Source organism: Hippocampus zosterae, chromosome 10, assembly GCF_025434085.1.
Source record: "Hippocampus zosterae strain Florida chromosome 10, ASM2543408v3, whole genome shotgun sequence".
Lineage (NCBI taxonomy): Eukaryota > Metazoa > Chordata > Actinopteri > Syngnathiformes > Syngnathidae > Hippocampus > Hippocampus zosterae.
In genome coordinates this window covers 11,669,906-11,695,797 of record NC_067460.1, presented here as the reverse complement: position 1 = coordinate 11,695,797, position 25,892 = coordinate 11,669,906, and the positions used below count along the sequence as shown (strand labels likewise).

The window sequence follows — 25,892 nt, the reverse complement described above, 5'->3', positions numbered from 1 at the left end:
TGAACAAATAAAGGTAATACTCTATATAATTGAATATAACAACAGGAGGAAAAGTATAGAGGTTGGAGCCCCGTTAGTTTATTACACATTAAAACGCCACTGAGATATTGAACGCTCCGATGACAGGGGTCCGTTTTTGTCACATGTGCACTATTTAACGGGAGGTGCATCGTCCCTGCCGCGCGCATTGATTCACATTTGTGAGCAGGCTCGGCTTGTCAGTCACACTTTGAACGGCGCTGTGGCGCTCATCCTCATCAGCACCACCGTCGCCAGAAGCACGAGTGACTCGCGCTCCAGCGCCTTCCTCCCGCTGACTGCCGAATGAGCCATACGGAGCGATTCTATTTGAGGATGATTCCCTGCTGAGGAGCAAAAGCCGAGGGCCACTCACACACCCGCCTTTGGGACGAAGGGGGGTGGAGGAAGAGGAGCGAGGCGACGAGCCGTTTCACGTTTCCAGCGCTCGCCTCAAGTGAAGGCGGTAGGGTCGGGAGGGGGGGACTTTGCCATGGTCCGGTCCGGGGACATCTTTGTAGCCCTGCTTCTTGTGGGTTGTGCGGGTAAGATACTTTTATTAACGCGCTCTAAAGTGTATTAATATCGTGAATAACCACGGTAGTAGCGATCGCCATCCTTGCACCCCCCACCCCCTCCTCCTCCTCCTCCTCGTCGTCCCCACTAAGGCGCCCTGTCAGGCAGGTGCTGCGGCTCATGTTAATGAGCTTACTCCGCGCCCTATTTCTTGTCTCTTGTCCACTCTGGAATATATTAGGCCATCCCAACTCTTTGTTGTCTGCAAACGCTGACTTGGCATTATTCTGCATGGCATAAATTGTGGTCCTCCACAAGCGGGGGCGGGCAACGGTGGATGAGGTGTGTTGGGGGGGCGGGGGGAGGGGGGTTACAGTCCCAGAGGTTAACAAGGGGGAGGGTGTGGTAATGTGTGGGGTAATGTGTCAAGAGGATTTATGTTGGTCTCGATCCACTGCTGTGTTGTTGTCGCCCACTGCTCTTGTGTGGGACCTGTTTGTTGTGGATGGGGGGGTGATGCTGGGCTCCCCCCAACATGTTCAGAGAGAGAGTATTTGTGACTGGGACATATAACACACTTGTAATGCACCTGTTATTATGTACAGCAGGTGCATTGTGTACAGCAGGTGCAGTGTTCAGGGGAGTACAAGGGGGGTGGGGCAGGGGGAGTGGGGGTGGCGCTTGACAGGCGATGTTGGCCTGCGTGAAGCCCATCAAGGGTCTGTCAGGGAGACCACGGCTTCATTTGCTTACTGATGCATACCCATACACATTCGCACACCAACTCCTACTCTGAATCATCTGTTATGTAAGCTGATTCCCCGATAAAGGCTTTGAAATGAGATCCTCTAAGTTGGTGAAATGTGTAGTTACGTAAGTGCAATGGTGTGTGTATGGGGGGGGGTCGATTACATTTGTGATAACATCACAGATATTTAAGTTAATAATGAAATAGTTGACATGTGAGGGTCGATGTGTGGTATGGAGTAGCGCACGGTTAGGGATGGGATAGCCGTTTAATCTGTTTTGCAGAGGACAAGGGTGTTCCTCAGGCAGGGGAAAATGCTGAGGGAGTGAGTCTTGGCCCTGGCTCCTCCTTGCGTGTTTACGGGCGTTTGTGAGGAGAGCGTCACGACTGTGCTCTGTTGATCACGTGCCTCGCTGCTTTGAGTGAGAAAACACCCAGTGGCCGTGCATGATGAAGGGCGACGACATTCATTACTGTAGCACATGACACTTACTTATGGATGAAACCTGTCAAAAGGCACGAGTGTTACGAGACAACCATTCAAGAGTGAAAGATTTAGTTTTGATTTAGATGTCGGTGAAGACTAGGAGTTGGGTATGACATAACAGCGGCTTTCTTTTGGTTATTTTTTTCGTGTTGTCAGTGAATTAAAATTTAAGTATCGTGACCGATATTTGAGGTTGGTGTGACACTATACCGGAAGAGATAATATGGTAATACGCTCTATTGGGATGTCAATATTTTATCCAACTGTGAGTGTTTCCTTGGTGTTTACATGAAAGTTGAGTCAATTCGATTAATCGATGATATTTTTATTTATTCAGCATAGCAGGCAGTCCTAACCTTATTTATTCATTCATTCATTATCCGAACTGCTTTATCCTCACAAGGGTGGCGGGGGGTGCTGTAGCCTATCCCAGCTGTCTTCGGGCAGGAGGCGGGGGACACCCTGAACCGGTTGCCAGCCAATCGCAGGGCACACAGAAACGAACAACCATTTGCGCTCACACTCACACCAAGGAACAATTTTGAGTGTTCAATCAGCCTGCCACGCATGTTTTTGGAGTCAAATGCCAAAGAAAACAAGTGAGTAGTTTTAGAAAAGTTTTTTAATAAATATTATTGTTAATGTAATGGGAGAATCGATCTGAATGTTCTGAACTCCTGTTTCTCCTCCACCCAGTGTCGTAGTGAGCTGATGCTGAGCAATGAATCCAAATCTGTCTTGCCTTTGACCGAAAGACAAACAATGAATTTGCCCGCCACACAACGTGCCTGCTTTGTTTTTTTCCGGGTACTCCAGTTTCTTCCCACATTCAAATTGTCCCTCTGTGAATGGTTGTTCATCTATGTGTGCCCTGCGATTGGCAACCAGTTCAGGGCGTACGTCGCCTTCTGCCCGAAAACAGCTGGGATAGGCTCCGGCACGCCTACGACTCTCCCGAGGATAAAGCGGCTTCAATGATGGTCAGATGGATAAAAAGAAATAAGCTTATGAAGCTGGTTGAGGTGGAAAAAGAGGTGAACGGAGAAGAGGCCGCTGAGGTGGAAGACATTGACCATTGACCACCGAATAACATTGACATTAATCATCTTCTCACCACTGTCCAGCTTTCTAACATTGGCAACCTTCATTTCCATGCAGATTGCCTGTCGTTTATTATCACGACCGCTTGCCTTTTGCTTTTTACCACCATCACCACCACTATCATTAGCCTTTATTTTATCAGCCGTGCTAAATAAAGTTTAGTTGCATGGAAACGTGTAAATTATACAAGGACTTATACGGTCTAATATGCTCACGGAGCGCCAGAACAAATTGGGCGCGCAAGAGAGCGAGACACACACAAGATGGCTGTGTCTAAATGAACAGGCTTACGTCCTCCGAAGGCTGCATTTTCGGACGCATGATGTCACCTCCGACTCGACCGAATGTGGTTATCAAATTCGAGAAAAATATTGCACTTAATATTTCATATCCAAAGAAGCCTTTGGGCAGTGTCGAGCTTTATTATGCAAAGCCATATTAAAAACAGACACTTGCACCTTTGAGGAGAGGCTATTAGGAGAAGCCAGACAACCAGGTAAAACGCAAGACCTCGTTTACAGTTCGCCTGATGTTTTTCTCAGATTTTTGTCAGCCCAAGTCTTGATTATTCAAGCAGATTTAAAATGAATCGCATGTCTCTTCAAACATGCGACCATGAATTGTAAAATCCACTATCTCACATTCACACCTTTTATAAAAACCTCATTTTCAGTGCCCGTGAGAATAAGAGGTCTGAGCCACAGAGGCTGTGATCTCATTCTCGTCAGGACCACTCAAATCGGGTGGTGATGGGGAGCGGATCAGACAGATCCAGGTCTGAAAGGAGAAGCGCTGCCTCAGGACGCAAGCATGATGACATTACACGTTCACGTGACCTGACGAGGCAGCACTGCGGGAGCTCCCTAAACACTGTTTCTTAAGGCTGGGCTCGTGGAGGTGCAGAGTCTGTGCCAAAATGTTTCTTGAGCATCTTTAATTCACACAGTGCTTTGAAAAACCAAGCTAGCATTGTAGTAGCCTGGAACAGTTCTCCAAATCCACCACGGATGCTAAGATGTCAGCTCCAACAGGAAATGAGAACAGTGGGTTCGTGTCAGTCATTAAATTAAAACGAGGCTGGAATGTTGAGCGGCGCATCGCAGTGGACACGTCACATTCGTTTGTCAAAGCTTCAGGCAGTCCGTTGCCTCCGCTTTGTAGGGCTTAAGGAAGAAGACCATCAAAGTTTTTGCCGGAATACGCTTGGCACACTGATTAAGTGCCGGAGTTTAGCTTCAGGCCACCAAAGAGTTTTATCTTTTATTACCAGAACCACGTCTGTTCTCCGGTTCACGCGACCAGCTCTTTCCGATAACACAAAGACCGCTTGGAGTCATTTTCAATGCAAATTTCCCCTCATCGGTTTTGCCAACCATCTCACGTTTCTCATCGCTACCTAATGGCATTCCTTTGTGTCATAACCGACAAAGTGACTGCTAGCTTCACCACTAATGTAAATGTAGCTTTATTTTTGTTTTTGTTTTTTATACAGCTACAACACCGTTTATGTGGTCCAGTATGTGTGTCAGTGCAAAGACGTTGTAAATGTAATTATGGCTTTTTATGAGCAGATGCATGTACAAATATTTAATATGCACTGATACCGATACCAGTATAAGGTTTCAATTAAAGAAATTCTCATATTGTACAGGCCAATACCACCATCCAGGTACGAGCCAATACTAGCCGTGGAAAAAAATGAAATTGGTGATTTAAGTACGTGACCGATTCTACTGCCCCCACAGCTCATCTCACGAATTATGTTCCATTTGCGCAATTTAAGTTGCATTCTTCGAGCGAGTGACAACGCTGGAAACGTCACAGTAATGTTGACATGTCAACTTTGAGAAGCCCTTGCTTTTCAGCCCATATGGTGTTATTGGTGAATATTATCAACTTAAATCCGTCAGTCAATCCAATAAGGGATTCATCGAGTCACACAGGAAAAGTGGAGCTCGAAAAAAATAATTGTTATATTTTTTATATTCTTTATATATTTTTTATATATTTTTATATATTTATATCAATTTTATATTTTTCTCGAAGAGATAGCACACAAAAACATTCATCAGAAAGGCCTTTTTTTTCCCCCACCAGACAAAAAATGAATTTCCTTGGGAACCCATCAGCGCATGGCATTGTTGTAAGGACAATTCATCATTTAGTGACTGTTTTCAGTGCGATCTACCTCGGTTGTCATTGAATCAAAACCTTACATTCATTACCCGGCATTGTTGTCACTTAAATTTTTACTAACAGTAACTCAGCCTTTTAAGTTTACACTCATCTTCATAGAGTGAAGCAAGTGAGCAAGTACCCGTTTTGAACGAGATAGCTCTCGTGTCGGATGCCGTCACAGAGCACTTTTTTTAATGGTGGTTGAGCTCAATTTTTTCCTGCGGGAATGGGAACAAAAATGAATTGTTATGAAGCGGCGATACAAGGGATTATTCAGAGATCTTACTGACTTTCAAATAAGGACTGTTTCTTCAGGCCTTATATGTACTGACAAGCTCTCTACTTTGCACTACTATGTTGCCAACCAAAAAAAAGTAGGGAAAGATTAGACTTTAACCAATTTCAAACTGCCTTGAATGAGGCAGTGATGTTCACGTGTCATGTCACACACTGTCCATGCTGGAGGGTCTCAATTTAAAAGAGATACTGACAAGTCCTCGCAAGTTGAACCTGAAAGCAAGATCACACAATGTGTCTGATTTAAAGGAGAGGAGGGGAGGGGGGGGGGGCAGCCACACTGAAGCGATGCTGGTGGCTAGGATTTATATTTGCACTTCTTTTATTTGGCAGTGCACGTCTTTTAATCCATCCATGCGTATCATGCCACGTTGCTTATTGAACCACTATAGGATGCATCACTGGGCTCAGGGCAGGTTGAATTCTGGGATGCTGTCCCCCAGGGTCTCTTCTTATGTCGTTACCACAGCGTGTTCCGTTGCTTACATCACACTCCTTTATGAACAAACTATTGGATACACCTCTAGCAAAGTCATAACATTATTATTTATTATTATTGAGGGTGGGTGGTAAAATGAACAACTGCCACTTAAAGTTGCGAGAAGACACGCGGTCGTAGTAGGAAGCTGGTCCTTTTAATCTCTAATTAGATCACACTAAGACGACACTATCTCCAGGGGAGCTGTAGACGCTGAAGCCGTTTGTGATCCACTTCAAAATGGTGTCACATATTCTCACGGATGAATTGTTCCGCTGAAAACTTGACCCACTTGACATTTTTACACTTGGAACTTTTGTCCTTTCTAAAGTGTGTCGTTGAGTTTAAGACATTTCCCCTCCATTGAGATTATTCCATATGGAATTCTTTCACAGCCATCCAAGGGCATTGAAGCACCTTAAAAAAATCATTTACCAGCCCACATTTGCAGGAATTAGCCATTTTATGACTTCATAACTTGACATTTGTATTTTAGTATGAATACGATCAAAGCAACTGCTATCTACAGGAACGATAAAAATAGCAACCCAAAAGATGAAATACTTGAGCGCTCGGTCATGAATCGCCATTAGTCACATTTGTCAAAGGATATTTTTGACTGTGCAATTTGAGCTTTCCACATCACCTTGACCTTTACTGCGAGTTTGTTGCTGATTGATCCCGATGAATAATGAATGACACTTGAATGGCCATTACACCGTCAGTGCTGCCTGAACTCGTGGTGGATATATGAAACTCTTTCGGATGCCATCAAAATGAACACCTCCCCGGATTTATTTTACAATTACTCTGCCTTTAAATGCTAACCATCAGCCCTTGACTCTCAATGACACACTCACATTTAAAATATGCCCTCCCTTACACACGACGGGCTCTCATGAGCGGCTGTTGAGAATAATGTACAGGACATTCCCCCGCGGAGAGGGTGATTCATGGAAATCAGTGGTAAGCTCATTGAGAGCTGGCCACAGTGCTCACAAACCCAATGAACTGGACGTGTAGAAGATTTGTTGAGATTAGAGTCCTCCTTTGAGTTAAGAGGTAGTGCTGGGAAATACGGAAAACATCTTCGATCACAAAGCCACATTCAACTCGACTTGTATCATATGATTCATGCATCCAGTAAGTGCTGCGATATAAAATCAAAGGTAAACATAAGCAAATCCGCCGACATATTTTTTTGCACAAATGATATGAATCTCAATAAGGGCCATAAAAGATAAAAATTCTAACTGAAATTGATTGGGTGGTAAAAAAAACTAAGATGAGCTTTACTGTCATGTAATTTGGAAGACATTTATTGAGCAGATCTCAAAATCAAATCTCGGGACTGCATTGTGAAAACAAATCACATTTGTAATACATGCATTAAATACAAACACGATATGTGCATTCATTTTCTGAATAGCTTGTCCTCATTATTAATATATGTTTAATCTTCTAGGCCACTCCTCCTGGATGACTTATGGGATGCCGTAACATTTGCTGTTTGGCTGCGTTTGTGCGCGTGTAGCATTAGTTTGTACTAATGTTCTCTCCAGAGGGAGACACGGTGGTCGACTGCTGAGCGCAGTGCAGAGGTGCGGCTTTTGATTCCGGCGCCTGCCTTCCTGTGTTGAGCTTGCATGTTCTCTCCGAGCCTGCGTGGGTTTTCTTCGGGTACTCCGGTTTTCCCCCACATTGCAAAAACACGCATGGCATTCATTATATTTTATTTCACGCATGTATAGTGGGTGATCAGGAAAATAAAGATCATTTATGACACAGCAGTGATAACAAAAATCTATTATTTAAAAGGTACACAGAGTTTCGGCAGAAAAGGGTGTCGTCATTCGTAATAAACGCGTCGTTAATTACCGAATATTCAATGTCCCGAGCGTTCCTAAATCGGCAGAAAGCCATTTATATTTTTTCCTGTACTTTGTCCATATTAATCAAAAAAGATCAGCTCCTAGTAAATTTGATGAATTCTAATGTATTTTTTACGGCCCTTCGACAATTCATATGCGATGCGCCTCCTTAATTGAATGTGGAAATCTCAAATATAAAATTGCACGGATTAAACCTGCAGACATTGAACACGGTGCTAATCCGGTGGATAAGAGGTCTCTGTTATTCCTGGGCTGTATTGGTGTTGACTACAACATTACAACATTCCGTGTCAAGATGGAGGCTGGTCGCAAGAAGACAAGCTGTGCATCAGGATGAGGAAAGACGTGGGAGGTTACAGTTGTAAGGTATGGAATAAGGACAACACAAAGGATTTGCAGCTCCTTGGAGCGAGTAAACCCTCAAATAAAAATGCCGCTTAGTAGCTGAGGAAAATAACTTCCATAACACACTGGGTCACTCAGTTTCAACTCCACATGATGCATGTCGATTGTATGTTTGCCATCGCTCTCTGGTCTCTCACGCTCCCCTTTAACCATCCCCACACAGTATGAGTCATTGGCCTCCTCTGCCTAGACTTATTGTTGTTGCCAGTGGACGCGGGATGTGCCGGGAACCCCACCGCGCATCTTTTTCGTGAATGCCATAAGCGATAAAAGCAGTTGACAGGCGTCGGAGAAGCAAAGGAAACTCATGCTGATCACAAGCGCCGTGACCGAGTCATTGTGGGGACACTGTACCCGGTACGCCGTGGCAAATTGAACCCTCGTGGAAAAAAAGGGATTAGGTCTAACAGAATTTTATGCACATAAAGTTTTAGGGTTCGTTCATACTTGCAAAAAATAAATAAAGAAAGAAAGGAAGACAGTACATTTTGCATCCACTTAGCATACGCACTGTTGTCATTATCGTCAAACCAGAATCGGTCCATCTGAAGAAAGACAGCGTCTGCGACATACAGTACTGTGTGACAAAAGTCAAACCTACAAATCAATACTGCATATAGTTGCATATGCGCTGAGTTTTATATAGTGCTATTTTTACTCACTTCGGTATCACAAAGAGCTGCCAAAATATGCGTCGCAAGTTCTCTGTCGTGGGCGGCAATGCCACAGATGTGGATATAAGGTGTGCCACAAAACATACAAGTGTCACCAACACCCCCAACTACAAAGTACGAGGCAGCCCAGACAATCAACCTGCACGGTTTCAGAGAGATACTGCAGCGATATTTTTCATTTGTGCCCACGATGAGGCAAAATTCGTGGGAGGATATCTCATCAGCATGACAAAATACCTGCTTCTGATGCCCTTTGCACACCCGAGAGTATCGGTCGGCCGTGAAGAACATGGCTGTGCTGGATGAAAGTCCCTACTCTCCTGATCTAGCTGGCTCCAGCTGAGTTTTTTTCCCTTCTTCCCAAGCTCAAAAGGGTCATCAAGTGGACATTGTGACAAGAGAGCTGCACAAGATCCCGAAAGAATCCTTCCAGGAGTGCATGAGGGCATTGCAGAGAAGGCTGGGAAAGTGGCTTTGAAACATCTTTTGTGAGACCGGTCCCGTAACTTTTCTGACACACCTCATATGTTGACAGCTTTGGCTCCTGTGCCAGTCTTAAATAGTACACTGAAATGTCTATTTATATAAACTATACACTGAAATGAATTGCAATTATTTCATTGTGCCAAACTGCACCGTGTGAACACGCTCGAACGGAGGCTTCAAACCTTTCACTGACATTGGACTAGCATATGCATTACTGTCCTTCATTAAATGAACAAAAGGCGTCTCAATGTGATCAAGGGATGTAAACAGATGTCCGCTCTTAGCAAACCGCAATCATCTACTGTATTCTCAGTGGCGTACTGGGAACTTGTATAACCGCTCCCACTGGAGATTTCCTTCAAAAGACCCACCATTAGGCGAGGCGAGGGGGAATATGACTGTGCAGGGCTAGTGGCTATTTTGTGACAGCACATTGCTGCTTAATCTATCCTCAGAACTCTGGAGACACGTTTTGATGGATCAGGGCCAGGTTGCCTTTTTTGACAAGAGGACAGAAGTCAACCTGCTCGAGAAATTGTGAGAAATCTGTGTGTATTTGTCCTCCTGCACCGTGCTAGAATATATTATCCTAGAATATTGATTTAGCCGGCCCGAGTTGGATAACTAGGGAACTACACGTCTGGTTTTGTTGTATGATTGATTGATAGTGTTGCAATGCACTTTGATATTTTCTTAGATCGTTCCTGACAATTCCCGCTGCCTTTTTTTTTCATTGTTAGGCTATTTTGTAGTATATGGATCTTGTTTTGATCGACAAAAATAATGTCCATCCTTCTTTTGCATTAAAAGCTCTTATAGTTTATTGGTGATGGTCTTCCTTTGTTGCAGATATCCTCGAGAGAGAGTCAAGTCCCAAATTGAGAATTCAAATCTCATGTGGTTGGCCCAATCCCAGTGTCTATTTTTACTGTCCTGCCTCTGATTGGCCACCAATGTGTGTGTGTGTGTGTGTGTGTGTGTGTTTGTGCACACGTGGAACATCGCGTGTCGTAAGGTGCCTATGTGCCATCTGTTGGTCTCCAAGGAGTTGTTGCAAAGACAGTCTAAGCCAAGTACGTCTGTCTCACCGAATGCAAAACACCAACCTTGGAACGAACGAGGAAGAAGTAGCATAAGCATTTGGTCCATATCCCCCCCCCTAAAATAGCAACCAGTCCAGGGTGCATCTTGCCTCTCCCCAAGAGTCAGCTTGGGTAGGCTCCAACTCGCCCGTGACTCGTTTGAACAAGTACATAAAAAAATATGGATGGATTGATCTGAATTTTCATAGCGCACCTCATTCATTACAATTTCATTGTTTGCAAAATGCGCATGAGACACTGTCCATGATCTTTGCACCTGTTTTTAGCCAGTCGTATTCACCATTTGCTATGATGCAATCTGTAAAGATGTAACCCTCTATCCACACAGGTTGTACTTCTATTTGCTTTTATTTTGCTCCATTTTATGCTGCTGTCTGTAGCCAGGTTTGGCATTGCAAATTAGCATCTCATATCGATCGCTTTACCTGGATATATCAATGTTAAATATAGTGTTTGTTTGTTTCTCTCTCTCTCTCTCTCTCTCTCTCTCTATGTTGATACACACACACACACACAGTGGTACCTTGACATAAGAACGGCTCTTCATACAATTTTTTTCAAGTTACGAAACGCCTCAACAGGATAATATTGCATCTTGTTATGAAAGACATTTCAAGATACTAAAGGTAAAAACACAGTATGGGTTGCTAGTATGGGTTGTAAATTTCCCCATTGTGGGACAAATAAAGGATATCTTATCTTACTCATAGCTCAGAGTTTCCTGAATGCAACATATGTATAGCTGCTCTGCCATGGGCTATTACGCGCATCATCCTGGCATCCGATTGGATAAGAGGGACCTCTACACCGTATGTGTCTGTGTGTGTAGATAAACACACAGACAGACAGACAGACACAGACAGATTGATCGATCGATCGATAGATAGATGTGTTTATGCAGTGTCCTCGTCATTCGCCCCTCGGTCCATGAGGTGTTCTGATAGTTTTACTTAAATGTGAATCACTCAGAAAAAGTGTTCACCAGTCGGGCAATCGCTCACTATGCTTAATGCTTGCCTTGGACATTTTTGAAGGATTGTTAAAAGCCGACAAAAGCAAACGCTTTCGGATCAGTTCTCTACAAAACACTAATTTTTCAACGCTTAAAAATCTTGCTATGCATCAAACCTGAAATTTTACGGGCAGTTTTTAAAATGTTTTTTTAAACCAATGTCTCGATATTAATTCCATCTTGCCAAGCTCCTGTTGGAGTCTAAGTGATGGATGGATGAATGAATGAATGAATGAATGAATGAATGAATGAATGGAGGAATGGATGTGTTAGCTAAGACATCTCCTTGACCGAGAGACAGGAGACTGAAGGGGATGTGCTAGTAGACAAGTAAATGAAGCAATGAAACGCATAGGGAAAAATACTGCATGGCCTCGGAGAAGTTCAATGTTTGGAACTCAACTCGAGGATTATCATAAGTATGTACAAGGAAGTGCAATGCCTCAGTCTTCCCGCAAAGGTTTGTGGTGTACTCAACCGGGTCGTTCAGATGTCATCTGGTGACAGCCTCACAATGAACTTCATTCAAGATGAGAATAAGCGTAATGTGTCTAATGAGTCTGCGCTGATGATTATTACCACTTGAGTTTGCCTGTAAAATCATCTTGGGACGCACACCTGAGCAATGCTGGTCGAGTTTTAATCAATTGTTCAGCTAAAATTAAAAGAACTGACCTTAGCACCATGACATCATTAATTTGTGGAATTCAACTTTGGAATTCTCAAGTTTGTTTGGGGGATTTTTTTGGGTGATGATCAAAATTTAATTCAAAAGACTGGTCGCCCCTGGCTCCCCCAAGATCTGAATGGTACAAAGACTCGTCTATTTTGGGGTATTTGTTGTCCCCTGCAGAAGAAATGAATGTTAACATTGAATGTTTGCCCCGTACAGACCAGTCACAGTCCTCGGACAAGGATTTATACAGTATAATTTAGCAAGAGGATAAGGCAAATTAGCATTTTAGCAGAGCAGATTACTCGCGCTGTAGTCAAAGAGATTTATTTTGAAATGGACTGAAAGAGGCCGGGAGATTTATTGCACATCCCTAGCGAATTGATCCAGCAAATGCAGGTGACAGCAACACTGAAGCAATTGCATGGTCTGCTCGGTAAAGATCCTTGGCGTGGAGATTATTTAAAGAGGAGGAATTCCGTATGCGTATGCGCATTAACGCCTCAGTGAACCAGAGGGACAGAATCTCAAGTTGCGGCTGGCTATCAGTCCCATTTTGCGTCCTCTGAAACGTGTACCAACCTCTTCTAATTAGTGTTTTAACGATGCAGGCAGACTGTAAACGGCCGCTTTGGCCTCTGCTTTCTGCCTCTCTCACTGCCGCTCGAAAACATTATTTGCTTCTGTGTATTACCGCAGGTATGCGGGCAGACGAAGCCATAAAAAACACCTTACTCATTTTCAGCGCCGTTATATTGTAACATATTCACTTCAGAGATGGGGAGATAAATGTTTTGATTTAAAACTTGATTATTGATTCCTGCGCCGCGGGCGTGTTAATCCATACATCCGTGAATTCACGTTACCCATGATGATAAAGCGAGGCTTGTTCGTTTGAATTTTGTTTGACCTTTTTGACATCCGGATTTTTGCATTGTCACTATATGTATAACACACAAAGCCCTTAAAGTCATGTCTGGTGGTCTTGCGGTTTTTACCACTATATACTAAAGGTAATTGCCAGGTTTGAATTCTGGGTTTAGTCGATTCGATTTTGCAGTCGGGATTGATGCAACTTCGCTTCAGGCAGTCCAAGCGTCCGTTCGTGTAAGAATTTTGCTTAGCTGCGACAATAATGGACAGATGAAATTTCCCCAGTGTGGGACAAATAAAGGATATCTTAATGAAGTAGAGTTCAGACAAGACTTCTTTAACTCATTCATTCATCTTCCGAACCGCTTGATCCTCACTAGGGTCGCGGGGTGTGCTGGAGCCTATCCCAGCTGTCTCTAGGCAGTAGGCGGGGGACACCCTGAATCGGTTGCCAGCCAATCACAGGGCACACAGAGACGAACAACCATCCACGTTCACACTCACACCTAGGGACAATTTAGAGCGTCCAATCAGCCTGCCATGCATGTTTTTGGAATGTGAGAGGAAACCGGAGCACCCGGAGAAAACCCACGCAGGCCCCGGGAGAACATGCAAACTCCACACAGGGAGGCCAGAGCTGTAATCGAACCCGGTACCTCTGCACTGTGAAGCCGACGTGCTAACCACTGGACTACCGGGGCACCCTAATTCATTCAGTACCAGCCAATTCTGGACGAAGTCTGAAAAGACGGTTAAAAACGTTTTTGGGAGTGAATGAGTTAAACAGTTCATCGGTTCTTGTGTTTCATTTCTCAGTCGAGAGGTCAGGCTCATACGCTGAAGAAGCGATGGCAGCGGGCTTTTGGTTGTCAACATCTAAAATTGCCCTTTTGGTTGTCAAGTTGAGTAATTATCCTTTTGACTGTTGAGGTCAATGATTTCCTGGAAAAGCCTAATTACACTGGCATTTGAAACTTGGCAGGTGTTAATTCCAGACACTATTTGCATTGTAGGGGGGTGGGGGGGGGGCATTCATACACGTTTGACTGATGGAAGGCTTGAAATCCTCCACTGCGACATGGCCGCAAGTCGGGGGGAAGAGATGTCAACAGCGAGCATCCTACGTGGAGAAGTGTTTCTCTCACTACTATTGTTCTCAGCTCGAACCGTGATGGAGACACGCTCAAGACAGACTACATTTTCATGAGCGCTTCTATCCAATTACAGCGCCATCTACCCAAATGTCCACCGTTCTGAGTTGATACGTTGCCGCTCCACAAGTTGCTGGCCATCCCACGCACACGACATAACGAGTCCTCCAGTGATGCTGTGTCTGTCCGCCCTGCTTCTCCGGCGCTTGTCTGGCTCCATCTGAAATGGTGCATTCCCTCTTATTGATCCCCCCGGCCTCTCTTCCTGGTGGAGACGCAGGCAGGCTTATCCGGCTCGCCCCAGCTTGTCTGCTTGATCAATGGACAGAGCGAGAGAGAGAGAGGTGTGCGCCAGGTTTGGGGACGCTGTGTTGTCTGAGTGGTCATTGTTTTGCATTCAGCCTTCCTGGTCTACTCATCCTCCTCCGTGTTTGCCCCCTTTGTTACTCCAGTACTTATTAGTACTATTATCCATTAAATCCTGTTCACTTGGCAAAGTTGTGCTGTGTTTGATCCCACCAAACAATCAGCTGGCATTACCCTTCTAGCAAATAGGGCCGTGTGGGCTTTGCTTTTCATGGCAATGTGTCGTGACTTTCCGAAGCGGGGGAACCACGAGGGATCCATCGTCATGATTAGCCTGGCAGAATTCGCTTTTTACTTTGTTTGTTTGTGTTGTTTCATTGTACTTGTCAAAACGCTAACATTTCAGTCTTTGTACAGGCCACACAGACTCCTTATTCTTCCAGCAGTGAGTCTCCAAGAGAGAGTCTTTACATTTCACCGCTTATACGTGTAATTTTTAAGCTTTTGTGACAGACTGCTCGGCTCGCGCGGACATCGGCAGATTGCATAGTTCATCGGTAGCCCTGGAATTCACGTGAAATCTCTCCCCGTGACTCACCCTCGATTGCACGATGGCATTAGTGCAATGTGCTCACAAGGTTTAGAATGAATTGTGCCGGATGATTTTTCAGTTTCACTTTGGCTTTTAAAAAAATAGGTACAATAGCTTTCATTCCACCTTGCTCTTCCTTTCCCCCCTCATCTTTCCACTGAGTCATTACAGAAGTACACAGCACGATGGGCCACAGACGTGCCGCTTTCCAACTGCCTGGGCTTTTGTTGTGTGATGCGCAGCTGAGGCAGATGCTGAGGGGCACTTACAATAAATTGCCCGAATGAGGGCGAATTCTGCTCTGCAACTGAAGTGAAGTGCACTACTATTTGCAGAGTTGCATCTCTGCCAGAGAGAAAAAGGCATGTTATTCGGGAAGATTTTGTCCTATTAGTAAGAGTTCATTGTAATCATATTTCAGCTTTAGTATTGGTATAGTTTTTTTTAATGCAATGAGACAAGAGATGGGCATAATAATTACTTAATTGCTGTGAATTGTGGGTAGTTAAGGCCAAATGGATGCACTCCTGGGCTGCAACCAGCAGACTCGCAGTGTCAACGAGTTTGCAGTCAGAAGATCAATATTACTTCAGCTATAGGAAGATGAGCTTTATTTCACAAAGCCGAGATCTTTGTGAAATAAAGCTCATCTTCCCACCTCTATTTATTTTTTGAATGAAACCCTTCCTTGCGGAGCACACATGGGAACACATGCTTCACACGGAGCATATTGTATGGACTGACATGGCACACGATACATTTTATATTCCAATTAGAATGACCAAACCCTTTTTGGGGGGCGGGGCAAAAGGAATTTCAATAATTTCAACAGTAGCATCTTAGCTTGTGCTCCTGTTGCCTCTCCGGCACTTTCCTGTTGTGTCAGACTTGAAATTACCCCCACTAGCATTGGCACGGATTAAATGTGAATAGTTTCTCTATTACTTTACTAGACTTGGTTGATTGCTGATCTTAATACCATTGAGGTGAACACGCCAAGCGGCTGGAAATAAATATTATGGTACCTCTACTTACGAACGTCTCTTCATACGAAGTTTTCAAGTGACAAAACGCCTCAACAGGAAAATACTGCCTCTTTTTACGAAAGAAATTTCGAGATACAAAAGGTAAACATACAGTATGGGCTGTTGCTGGCAGCTCTGAGTTTCCCTGAACGCAACATACTTTTAGATGCTCTGCCATTGGCTATTACCGATCATCATCCTGGCGTCCCATTGGCTCAGAGGGACCTCTACCGCATGTGTATACATGTGTAAATAGATAGAATGTGTCTATGCAGCGTCCTCGTCATTCGTCCCTCGGGCCATGAGGCGTACGGATCGTTTTATGGAAATCTAAACCACCCAGAAAGTGTTCACCAGTCGGGCGATCGCTCACTATGCTGATGTTTGCCTTGGACATTTTCAAAGGATTGTTAAAAACTGACAAAAGCAAACGTCCTTAAGATAAGATAAGATATCCTTTATTCGTCCCACACTGGGGACCTTGGATCAGTTCTCGACAAAACGCCAGGCAAAAACTACTTCTGAGGGAAAACATGAACAAAGGAGGGCAAAAAAAAAACCAAGGACATATTTAAAAGTTAAATGACATTCATTTTTATTCTTTCCTCTATTCTTTGTTTTTTTTTTTACATTATGCCCAACTGTCATTTATTACAATACAATACAATACAATACATGCTGATTTATATAGCGCTTTCACAACAGCGGCAGCTGTAACAAAGCGCTTTACAAAACAGTTAACATAAAGTAAAATAATAAACACAACACATAACATGAAACACGGACAGTCGTGCAGTCCTAACCACTTTTCCGTCACACGCTTTGTTGTTTGAAGCGGTTTGAGATGAAAGACGAGAGAATCAAAGTGTCCTTTAACCACTGGATCAGAGACGTCATGCTCAAAATGTGCACATGTCGGCTACAAGCTAAATTTCAAAGTCAACAAGAAGCTGTAGCATCCATTGACGAAAAAAGAGATTGGTTCACTTCTCCTGTCCCATGGAAATCCATTTCAATTCCAAGCGGCGACTCACAGTTCCAAATACGCATCGGCGCTCTTCGCCAACGCGCCTCTCTCCTCATCCTCAACTTCAGCGGCCATCCATCCAGCCGCACCAACGCCAACTTTCCAACAGCGCTGACATAGCCACTGAACAAATCGGGGTTGTGAAAAATGCTGCCCATTACTGGCGCAAAAAACACAAGCGCCCCAGGTCTGTCCAGCACAGACAGTCAGTGGCGCCGACATTCCTCCCAATCAAAATCTGTGCTGGTACAGGCGTGCTGCCGAGAAGGCGCAACCACCAAGCACAGATACTTCTCCTTTGACGAATGTCGTGGCCAAAAAGCGCTGAAAACAGTCCATATCAGGTCCACACAATGAAACAACAAACATGTGACAAAACAAAAGACAAAAACAGCAAAAAAGAACAAAAAAAGCAAGGCTCTTGAAGAGCACTTCCCGAAGGCTGCCTACTCGGGCGCCATCATGGAAAAAAAATAATAATTATTGGACAATGATCTAATTGTAACATGTATTTGTTCCATATTTTAATGCATTTTATGCTTTAGTAAACATTTTTGTCTGAGTTTTGGAGAGCTTGCAACGGATTAGGGTATTTACATTGAAAACGCGTCTCTACTTCCAAAATTTTCTAGTTAAGAAATTTCTTCCAGAACCAATTAATTTCATAAGTAGAGGTGCAACTGTTTGTCAGTGGCTCCGCTCCAGTGGTTCCACTTTTGCAGGGAGAAAGGTTTTAAAAACACACTTTGGGGGGTTTACAGTGAGCGGCATGGAATGGATTTCTCTTGCGGTTAGAAAATAACGCATGCATGAAGCCTGCCAGGTTATTGCCATCATGAGGGCGCCACAAGCAGAGGCTGAAATGAATCGTTGTAATGTTGGCTATTTAAACATAATGAGATTTCACAGTGGAATTTAACCCGTTTGGGTTATGTTGTGGGCAACCTGCGTGGAAGTCGAACTATCACACCACCACGTCGGACCATCAAGGTGGGGGGGGAATAGAGAGAGAGAGAGAAAACATGTTTCCATAGCAACTGGCAGCGAGGGAAAGTAACCGCGGCAGAGAGGCATGAGTAGCAAGCAAATACTGTTTTAATTCCTTGAATTGTGCGAGTGAATGCAACAACTTTGTTGCCTTTTCAATGTTTGTATTCTGGTGGCATTTGAAAGTGAAAACCTATCTAGGTTTTTGGGATAAGGTATTTGAGATGAAATAGTTTGTCAAGAATGTGGTCAATGGTGTAGAAGTGATTGTTGTTTAGTCGTGTTGTGATACTTCAAAGCCACTGCCGATTCAGTCTTTGCTCAACTGTAATCTGATGTGGAACACTTGGAAAACAACAAAACAAAACTAACTGTCATGACATCCGGCCAACAGCCACACAACCCAACTTTTTCTACAAGTATAAATTGCCAAAGCCTTAATCAGTAAATAAGTTAAGATCGGATAAAGACAATACAGATTTGCATCTGTTCGGTGTTATGGTGTATATTTCTTTCTAAGGGAATATCCCTAAAAATCTTGAGTGTGATTTCAATAAGTCTCACATGGCCATGAGGCAGGAAAAGCTCAATATATTGGAAAGTACAAACATTCATTACTAGTCTGCAAAGCGCACATGTACAGATGAATGATTGAAGACTGCATCCAAAAGACTGCCTGCCCTAAATTGAGCATCGTCAGATCATAAGATAAGATAAGATATCCTTTATTTGTCCCACACTGGGGACATTTCTGACAAAATGAAATTTTTAATATTTATTAACGTGGTGCCCTTTAATAGATTGATGAAATTATTCAACCGGATGTCCCTCATGATCCTGAGCTGCAATGGCTAGCATAACAGTCTGAGAGACAGGTTTGATCTTTAGATCAGTGGGTTTTCAAAGTGTGAGACAGTGAGCACACCGTACCCTCAGGGAATACTAAAACATGAAAGAAAAAGGATCTCATTTTGAATATTTCCATATTTTGAATGGCTGTAATCAAGCACCCTAAGAAGGACAATTGTGTCTTAATACTGTATTGTAAAGTAAATGCATGATACATTTTGTCCCATCCCGACCGCTGATTTCTTTTCATATCTACTGTCGTAGCTTAGGCAGCTTCCAAAATGTGTTTTCTCAAGCTGCTGTGCCTCCTATGAAGTCCACCTAAGGGAAGTGCGCCTGCGCCCCACACTACTTTATCTCACTGGTACTTACTTTTTTAACTCTGGCTGTCATCATGTGTCAGGAGCGAGAGGGTGTCATTCTATGTATGTTTGACATCATGCAAATAGATAATGAGGGTGATTGCGATGTGCAGCGAGTAACGGCTCCGATCTCACGACGGCAAAGGTTGCAGCACCCAGGGTGTTGTTCGAAGGTATCTCAAGACGGTGGGGGCCAGGGACCATGCGCTGCATATATTTCCATCTCTCTGTATTGTATCTGTGCGCTTATCAGTCACTTGCAGCGTAACCGTGGAAAAGTCAGTGCACTCCCATATGGAGCCTGAATTCAAATGGTTTATGTCTGACTACAGAGGATGGGTTTTGGCAATGTTTTTATGTATATTTCAGAACCAATTGATCATTAGCGTCGCTCATTTGCATTCATGAAACAACCACCTGCCCATCACATGCGAGCACGAGTGATCTTGATAATAACACGCGCAGACAATGCCTCATAGGCTGGGCTGAGGAAATGGTGAAGAATTAAGTCTCGTAAATTTGAACACCAATGTGACCTGCATATGAAGGAATATATTTACAGGCATTTTGTGACAATTCACCCCCCCCCCCCCAACCCCATTATGGGAAAATAACTGGTAGTCTGCAAGTAATGTGTGTTTACTTTGTGGAGCCCTAAATTTCACAACAAACGCGAAAGCGGTTGATGACCTGGGGAGGCATAAATTATTGACACGGCAAGCTGCCTCTTGCTCTCTCTCCCTCTCTCCCTCTGTCTCTCTCTGTCTCTCTCTCTCTCTGTCGTCACAACTGTGCTGCATACAAATATGACATTGCCCACAGCCACAGAAAATGTTCACAAGTCACAAATGAATTGCAAATGCAAGTTAAAAGTTCATTTTTTGCTCTGTGAGGTCTCGAGCAATAACTACAACCTGAGGCCAACTCGAACTTGTTGCCCCTGTATTTTGTAGTAACTAATTTAGGACCCTGAAGCCGATTCTGCAGACAAAATTCGCAGTGCTCTGAATACAAAGTATTCAATCATGGTGAGAAAGTGTGTTGCTGTCGATCCGGACAAGTGAGCCTAAATGATAGGGGTGTGTATCTCTCCACAAAAGACGATTCAATACGGTTTTCGATACGTATGAAACGATTCAGAGTAAAGTTTGACTTGAAAGTGGAATTATTTCATTTGATTTGACTCAATGCGATTACGATTCGATACGGTACGACTCAATGTGAGAGGGTTTGTCGCAACTTTTGAATGGACTTGTTGGTACCTTAAATGTGCAAGTCAGTATTCATCTTAATATACTGTGGAAGGACTCGTTCGGTTCAAATCAATACACTTGCATCTTTTAAATCCAAAAACAATTCTTCGGTTCAAAACGCTTTTTTTTTATATCCAGTGTTGACAGTAACTGCAGCTAGCATGTGAACACATCTTGAGTTTAGCTTGCACGGCATGAGAAGTTCTCCGAAATTGCACTCGGCTATTTTGCAAGTGTCTGACAGATTGTCCATAATTGCAATGGGACCAAAAATGACAAAAGACACCAAATAAGGGCAGAGGTGGACTGAGTTTACCGGCCACGTTATATGATGTAACCTACAATCCGCATTTCATATTTTATTCGCACTGTGACGCACAAGCCTAAAAATAAGGCGAAGCGACAGAGAATTTGGGAGTTAGTAATGTTCCTTTCTCGGTCATAATCGTTGGACTAAAGACCCCAAACTGAGGCATTTTTAAAATGGAAAGAGAACTTGAACTACAGGACCATTCCATGTTTTGCCAGAATGAGGCCACATTCATCTACTTGAGTTCATTTCGGGTCTCTGAGCAAGGCGAGTCTCCACCGTCCCGGAAAGAGAGAAATAAAATCCTTGACTCAAATTCAGACAGATTGCTCCTGTTTGTAAGGAATTAAAATTCTCTAGTTAGGTTTGCCACTTAAGTGGTACGCAGCACCCGGAAAAGCTCTTGGGGCATGCGTTCCAAGGTGACTCTTACTGAATGAATCATGAACTGTTCATGCTTCAAATGTATGATGTCCTTACCCAACAAGTTTGTGACGTATTAGGGGAATAAAAGGCATTCATTACACGTCGCAAACGATACTATTTTGTGTTTCTAAAACGAACCGAATATGAAATCATCCAGACAAAACTCAGATGTGTCACAAAACCCCTGAGCTATGTGATTATGCTTATGAAAAGAAATCTGGGGCGTGGCGTTTGTGTAGTAACGTTAGCCGAGCCCGTGAAACTTCTGCCTCCCAACAATGTTTAAGACTCGTTGAGGCCACCGTCATCGTGACATTTCAAGTATTAGTTCACAACTTTGCAGGTATTTTCTAATGCCTATAAAGCCAACGGTGCTCGAGTATCAGTGTGGCTTTTTGCCAGGTTTGCCACAAGACTGCATGCGATGTGAATTCGGCTTATGTTCGCGATGTGTCAATGAGTTATTTTGATTCTGTCAGAGTCAAATATGTTCAAAAGCACATTGACATTTTAATTTACGCCGCTCTCATCCTCGGGGCACACTCACTAACCACTGGTGAGAAGTCTCGGGGCGGGGGGGTTCACACTCGGATTCAATTTCCAGTTGCTCGTGTCACTTGCAACCCCGCCCTCTCCGCTTTGACAAGACTGATGCTCCCGCAGCTTTTTAGCCTCGTAAACGTTTGAGACGAGAGAGCTATTAGTGTCTGGTTCATAACTATATGACAGAGAGGAGTCTTGCATCTGCTTCGGATCAAAGTGAACCACTCTGTGTTCGGGCTATCGTTTCATGTCATTGAGAGAGAGTGTGCTGCTCTTCGTAAACAGGAGGACAAAATTGATTATGTCTTCTGACGTGAACAAGGGATGGAGTGTTTGCACTGAATAGAACCTGACATTTACATCTCGGGAAGGTGATCGATGATCCAAAGAAAACAGAAGGATTTCAGCAAGACGTAAAACCCTGTCGGGCAGTTTGCACATCAAATGTGACAAAAGCATTTGCGGGTTGGTGTCACGCGACAAGCATACCACACAGAGGCTCCTGGCGTTAATCACCTTGACTTTGATATCATGCAGGGTGTGACACTCACTCCTGTTTTTGATCAACAATAGTAGCGTGGTGTCATTAATCCATATTTGCCGCATTTTGACAGTCAAACGTCTGCACAAGGGTCCTTCTTTGAGGGTGGGGGATTGCGTTTTAATGGGGTTGTTACAAAACACCAGAGGACAAAATGAAGTTAAATGTAAGCATCCATCCACATTACTGGCTGAGTCAGTTTGCCTTTTCTGTGCAACTTCCTGCCCTTTGTCACTCCCCTCGCTTTCGCCCTAACACCCCGGCGATACAGAGCCGGATTTTGGGCCCATTTAGTTACATTTCTCAACTGCGGGAAACCCTAACCGCTCCTCTTGGGAAACAAGTGAAGCTTTGTTCTAATTAGGAAGCAAAAGGCTTCAATCCAGACCTCACCCTGTGACCAACCCCCCACCAATCCCTCCAAAAAATAAATCAAGTCTTTTCCTTACCCAGACATTGATAAAGTGTAGGCATTTACCCATGTACGCCCACATTGCATCTCTGCTTCCAAGAGTCTTAATTGAAGGACAAAAGAAGCCGCAAAAAAGAAAACAACTGTCTTCACCATCCAAAGTAACTGGTAAACATCATTGAGGTGCCACCTTTAGCAAAATATGTTCCTACTAGCTGGTTCGCCGCCCTCCGGGCAGCTCATCAGCTAGTTCCTGCGGAAGGCTGGTAAGGTGGTGGTTCGCCGCCCTCCGGGCGGCTCATCAGCTAGTTCCTGCGGAAGGCTGGTAAGGTGGGCCTTCGGCCCACAAAAGTGTTGTTGCTTGGTTCAACTTTTTGTTCATCTTCATTGCTTATCGCGAAAATAAAGAGATGTTTAGCTCTACTAAATAACTAACAATTTCATTGCAATGCTTGTGGGTAGACAACATTTTTTCGCTAAGATGCGCGCGCGATCGTAGTGAGCCACTGCCTGAGCGGCGCAGTGGCGGCGCGCAGTGGCGGTGCGCAGTGGCGGCGCGCAGCGGCGCGGTGAAGTAGGTACGTTTTGAAAAGGGACAGACGGAAGGACAGACCGCGTGCGGGACGACACGCAATATATATATAGATTTTCATTAACTGAGAGTTGAGTCTCTTCACATGCAAACTAGACACAGTTGATCGGCGTTATTATTGTCATGTTAAGCAACTCTCAATTGTATTGATCATCCCGGCCAGAGATGTCAGTTGTGAATTGTTAATGAAGATCTTGGAGGCATTTTTTCTTTTTGGAAACATGGATGATTTCTGAATTTAGGGTGTTCCTTTTTTGACAACTGAGGGTCTGCTTATGGTTTCTAGGCGATTGCCAACGTTTGATCATTCCTTCCCTTTCATTTTGGATGTTGTTGTGTCTCCTTCCTTTAGTGTCACTGGATGTGCAGATCACACCCACTCATGGTGAAATCAGTCTCGGGGAGTCCAAATTCTTCATGTGTGAAGGTAAGCTTGACAAGTTGTCCTGACATTGTCATGTTTTTTTTTTTTTTGACAGTACGCACTTGAAGCGTTAACCCAAAAGACGAAAAGGCTGTTATTGTTTTGTGCACACCATTGTTTTAGACACCGAGTGAAACGGATCATCCAAGATAATGGCTACATATCGTACTGTTTGCTCTTGGTGAGAACAAGGTACAATTCACCACAACGTACTGTATTGAGTACGATTACCACCATGTTGAATTGTTATTGTTGTCTGTACGATTATGTAATTATCAGTCAGCCTTTTGTTGCTGAGTCACACGGCCAGCGCTGGTGGAACGTCAGTTGCGAGGCCCATATAGCAAAGGCTTCTGTGCATAAAATAGAAAGTATGGTCAGCACTATTCGGTCCAGGGGAACAGATTGACTTTGCTTTACTACTTTGTACAAACATACATTATAGATAGACTCATTTTATTTTTTTGGCTGCTACCCATCAGTTATGGGTGGGGCTAAGCACATAGACTGGTTCGGGCCGAGCGGCGAAAGGATAGAGCCCAACAGACCGGACATCACGGTGACCCGAAACGACGAGACGTCATCCATCCTCACGTTGTACCGAGCAGTGACGGAGAACGCCGGCACGTACAAGTGCGTCGCCACCAATGGAGATCAGCAGGGAGAGTCTACGGTTAACATCAAAATTTTCCGTGAGTATTTTCCGCTCAATGTCAAAGCAGAAAAAAAACCTCTTTATTAAATGTGTCGTATTTTATTGACTGCTCTAGGGCATCACATTACTCTTTAGCTTTTTTTTTTTCGCCAGACGATAGATTTTTCATCAGTTCGATAAATGGTCGGAAGACCATTAGAAGGCTGCTTAATGATGCTGTCTGTTTTGCAGCTCCTGTGATGAATGTCTTTTATTTTCCATGAATGCTGTGCATCAGCACATGTCCATCAGACGAGTTTTCTTCGCTTGTCAACACTTTCACTGTTTGTTTTAAATGGCACAGAAAGCGGCCAGCCGTGCGTATAACAAATAGGAGAATCTATTTACATAGTTTGATGCTTGGATCTTAAATAAATACATTACTTTTTGAAAAGGAAACCTCTCAGCTGTGTAAAAGGAACGCAAACGTCATCGCTCGACTGCCTCCCACCGCAATGTCGCCCCCATCTTCTCCAACCAATTATTACTTCCACCTGTAGGCACAGGCTGTTACAAAGCGCACTTTTATCTTTTTAATCCACGGGTTGTCACCAGATAAGATTGCAGCTCAATGCCAGTCTGCAACATTTGGCCAGGTCAAGTGTATTCGGTCGACGTAGCGCTTCAGTGCCAGCAGCAAACTCCATCAATCAGATGGTTAGTTTAGAACGGAAGTTCACTGCAGTAAACTTGATTAAATTACAAGGGAGAAGAATGCTGACAAAACTCATTTTGAATGGAGAAAATCCTCCTCAAAGGAGCTGGTAATCACAAAATGAGTTCAACAAATGGCTTGTTTGCCCAAAGCGGATTCTACGAATTGTAAAATGATTAGCAAAACAAGCAAACCTTATGTTCTCTAAATTACCGCATCGTCGTTCTCTGAAAATTAAAAACTCTTTTTACGCCACTGCATGGGCCTTCTTAGTACCACGTAGACATTATTTCTTAAGAGCAGAGCTCATTAGAACTTGGTTGCTACCCAAAACAGCAGCAGCCACAGATGCACATAAAGAGTCTCTGCCAGTTTAATTAAAGTCTGGACGATTACAAGTTCCCTGTGCAATCTGAAAGATTATCTTATGTGGAGACAGTAATGACAATTTGTGGCGATTAACCAAAACGGCAGCCCCTGGTGTGAACAATTGAGTCAACAAATGAACAAATTGAGTGAACAAATGAGTCCTGCGCACAGTGTTTAACATGTGGGGACGGTGTCTTTTAATGTGTTCCAATGGGCTCAATAATCTTGTGCGCATCCTTGCTACATTTCATTTCTCCCTTGTAGCCCTTTTTAATTGGTTTTAAACTGTAGTTTTACGTGACAAAATTTGCTAAATTGCTCAAAAAATATATACTGTTCCCTAAGAACAGTATATAGTACATTAAACAGTGAATAAAATCCTCGTGACTGAAACTCGATGAGTATACTGTAGTTCAGGGGTGTCAAACTCAAA

The 25,892-nt window shown here is 43.7% G+C and overlaps 1 protein-coding gene across 8 annotated transcripts in view; it reads left to right on the top strand.

Annotated features, from left to right (window-relative positions):
- The first annotated feature begins 217 nt into the window (after positions 1-217).
- The window catches only part of ncam1b (neural cell adhesion molecule 1b), a 67,800-nt gene continuing 42,125 nt past the window's right edge, over positions 218-25,892 (top strand). For 5 of the 8 annotated variants that reach the window (XM_052077454.1, XM_052077452.1, XM_052077453.1 and 2 more), the window contains exons 1-3: positions 218-563; positions 23,670-23,744; positions 24,224-24,433. In XM_052077454.1, coding sequence (XP_051933414.1) covers positions 512-563; positions 23,670-23,744; positions 24,224-24,433 — 337 coding nt within the window. In that variant the 5' untranslated portion in view covers positions 218-511. The remainder of the gene's footprint in view (positions 564-23,669; positions 23,745-24,223; positions 24,434-25,892) is intronic. The other 3 variants (XM_052077456.1, XM_052077458.1, XM_052077457.1) reach the window with 1 other exon arrangement.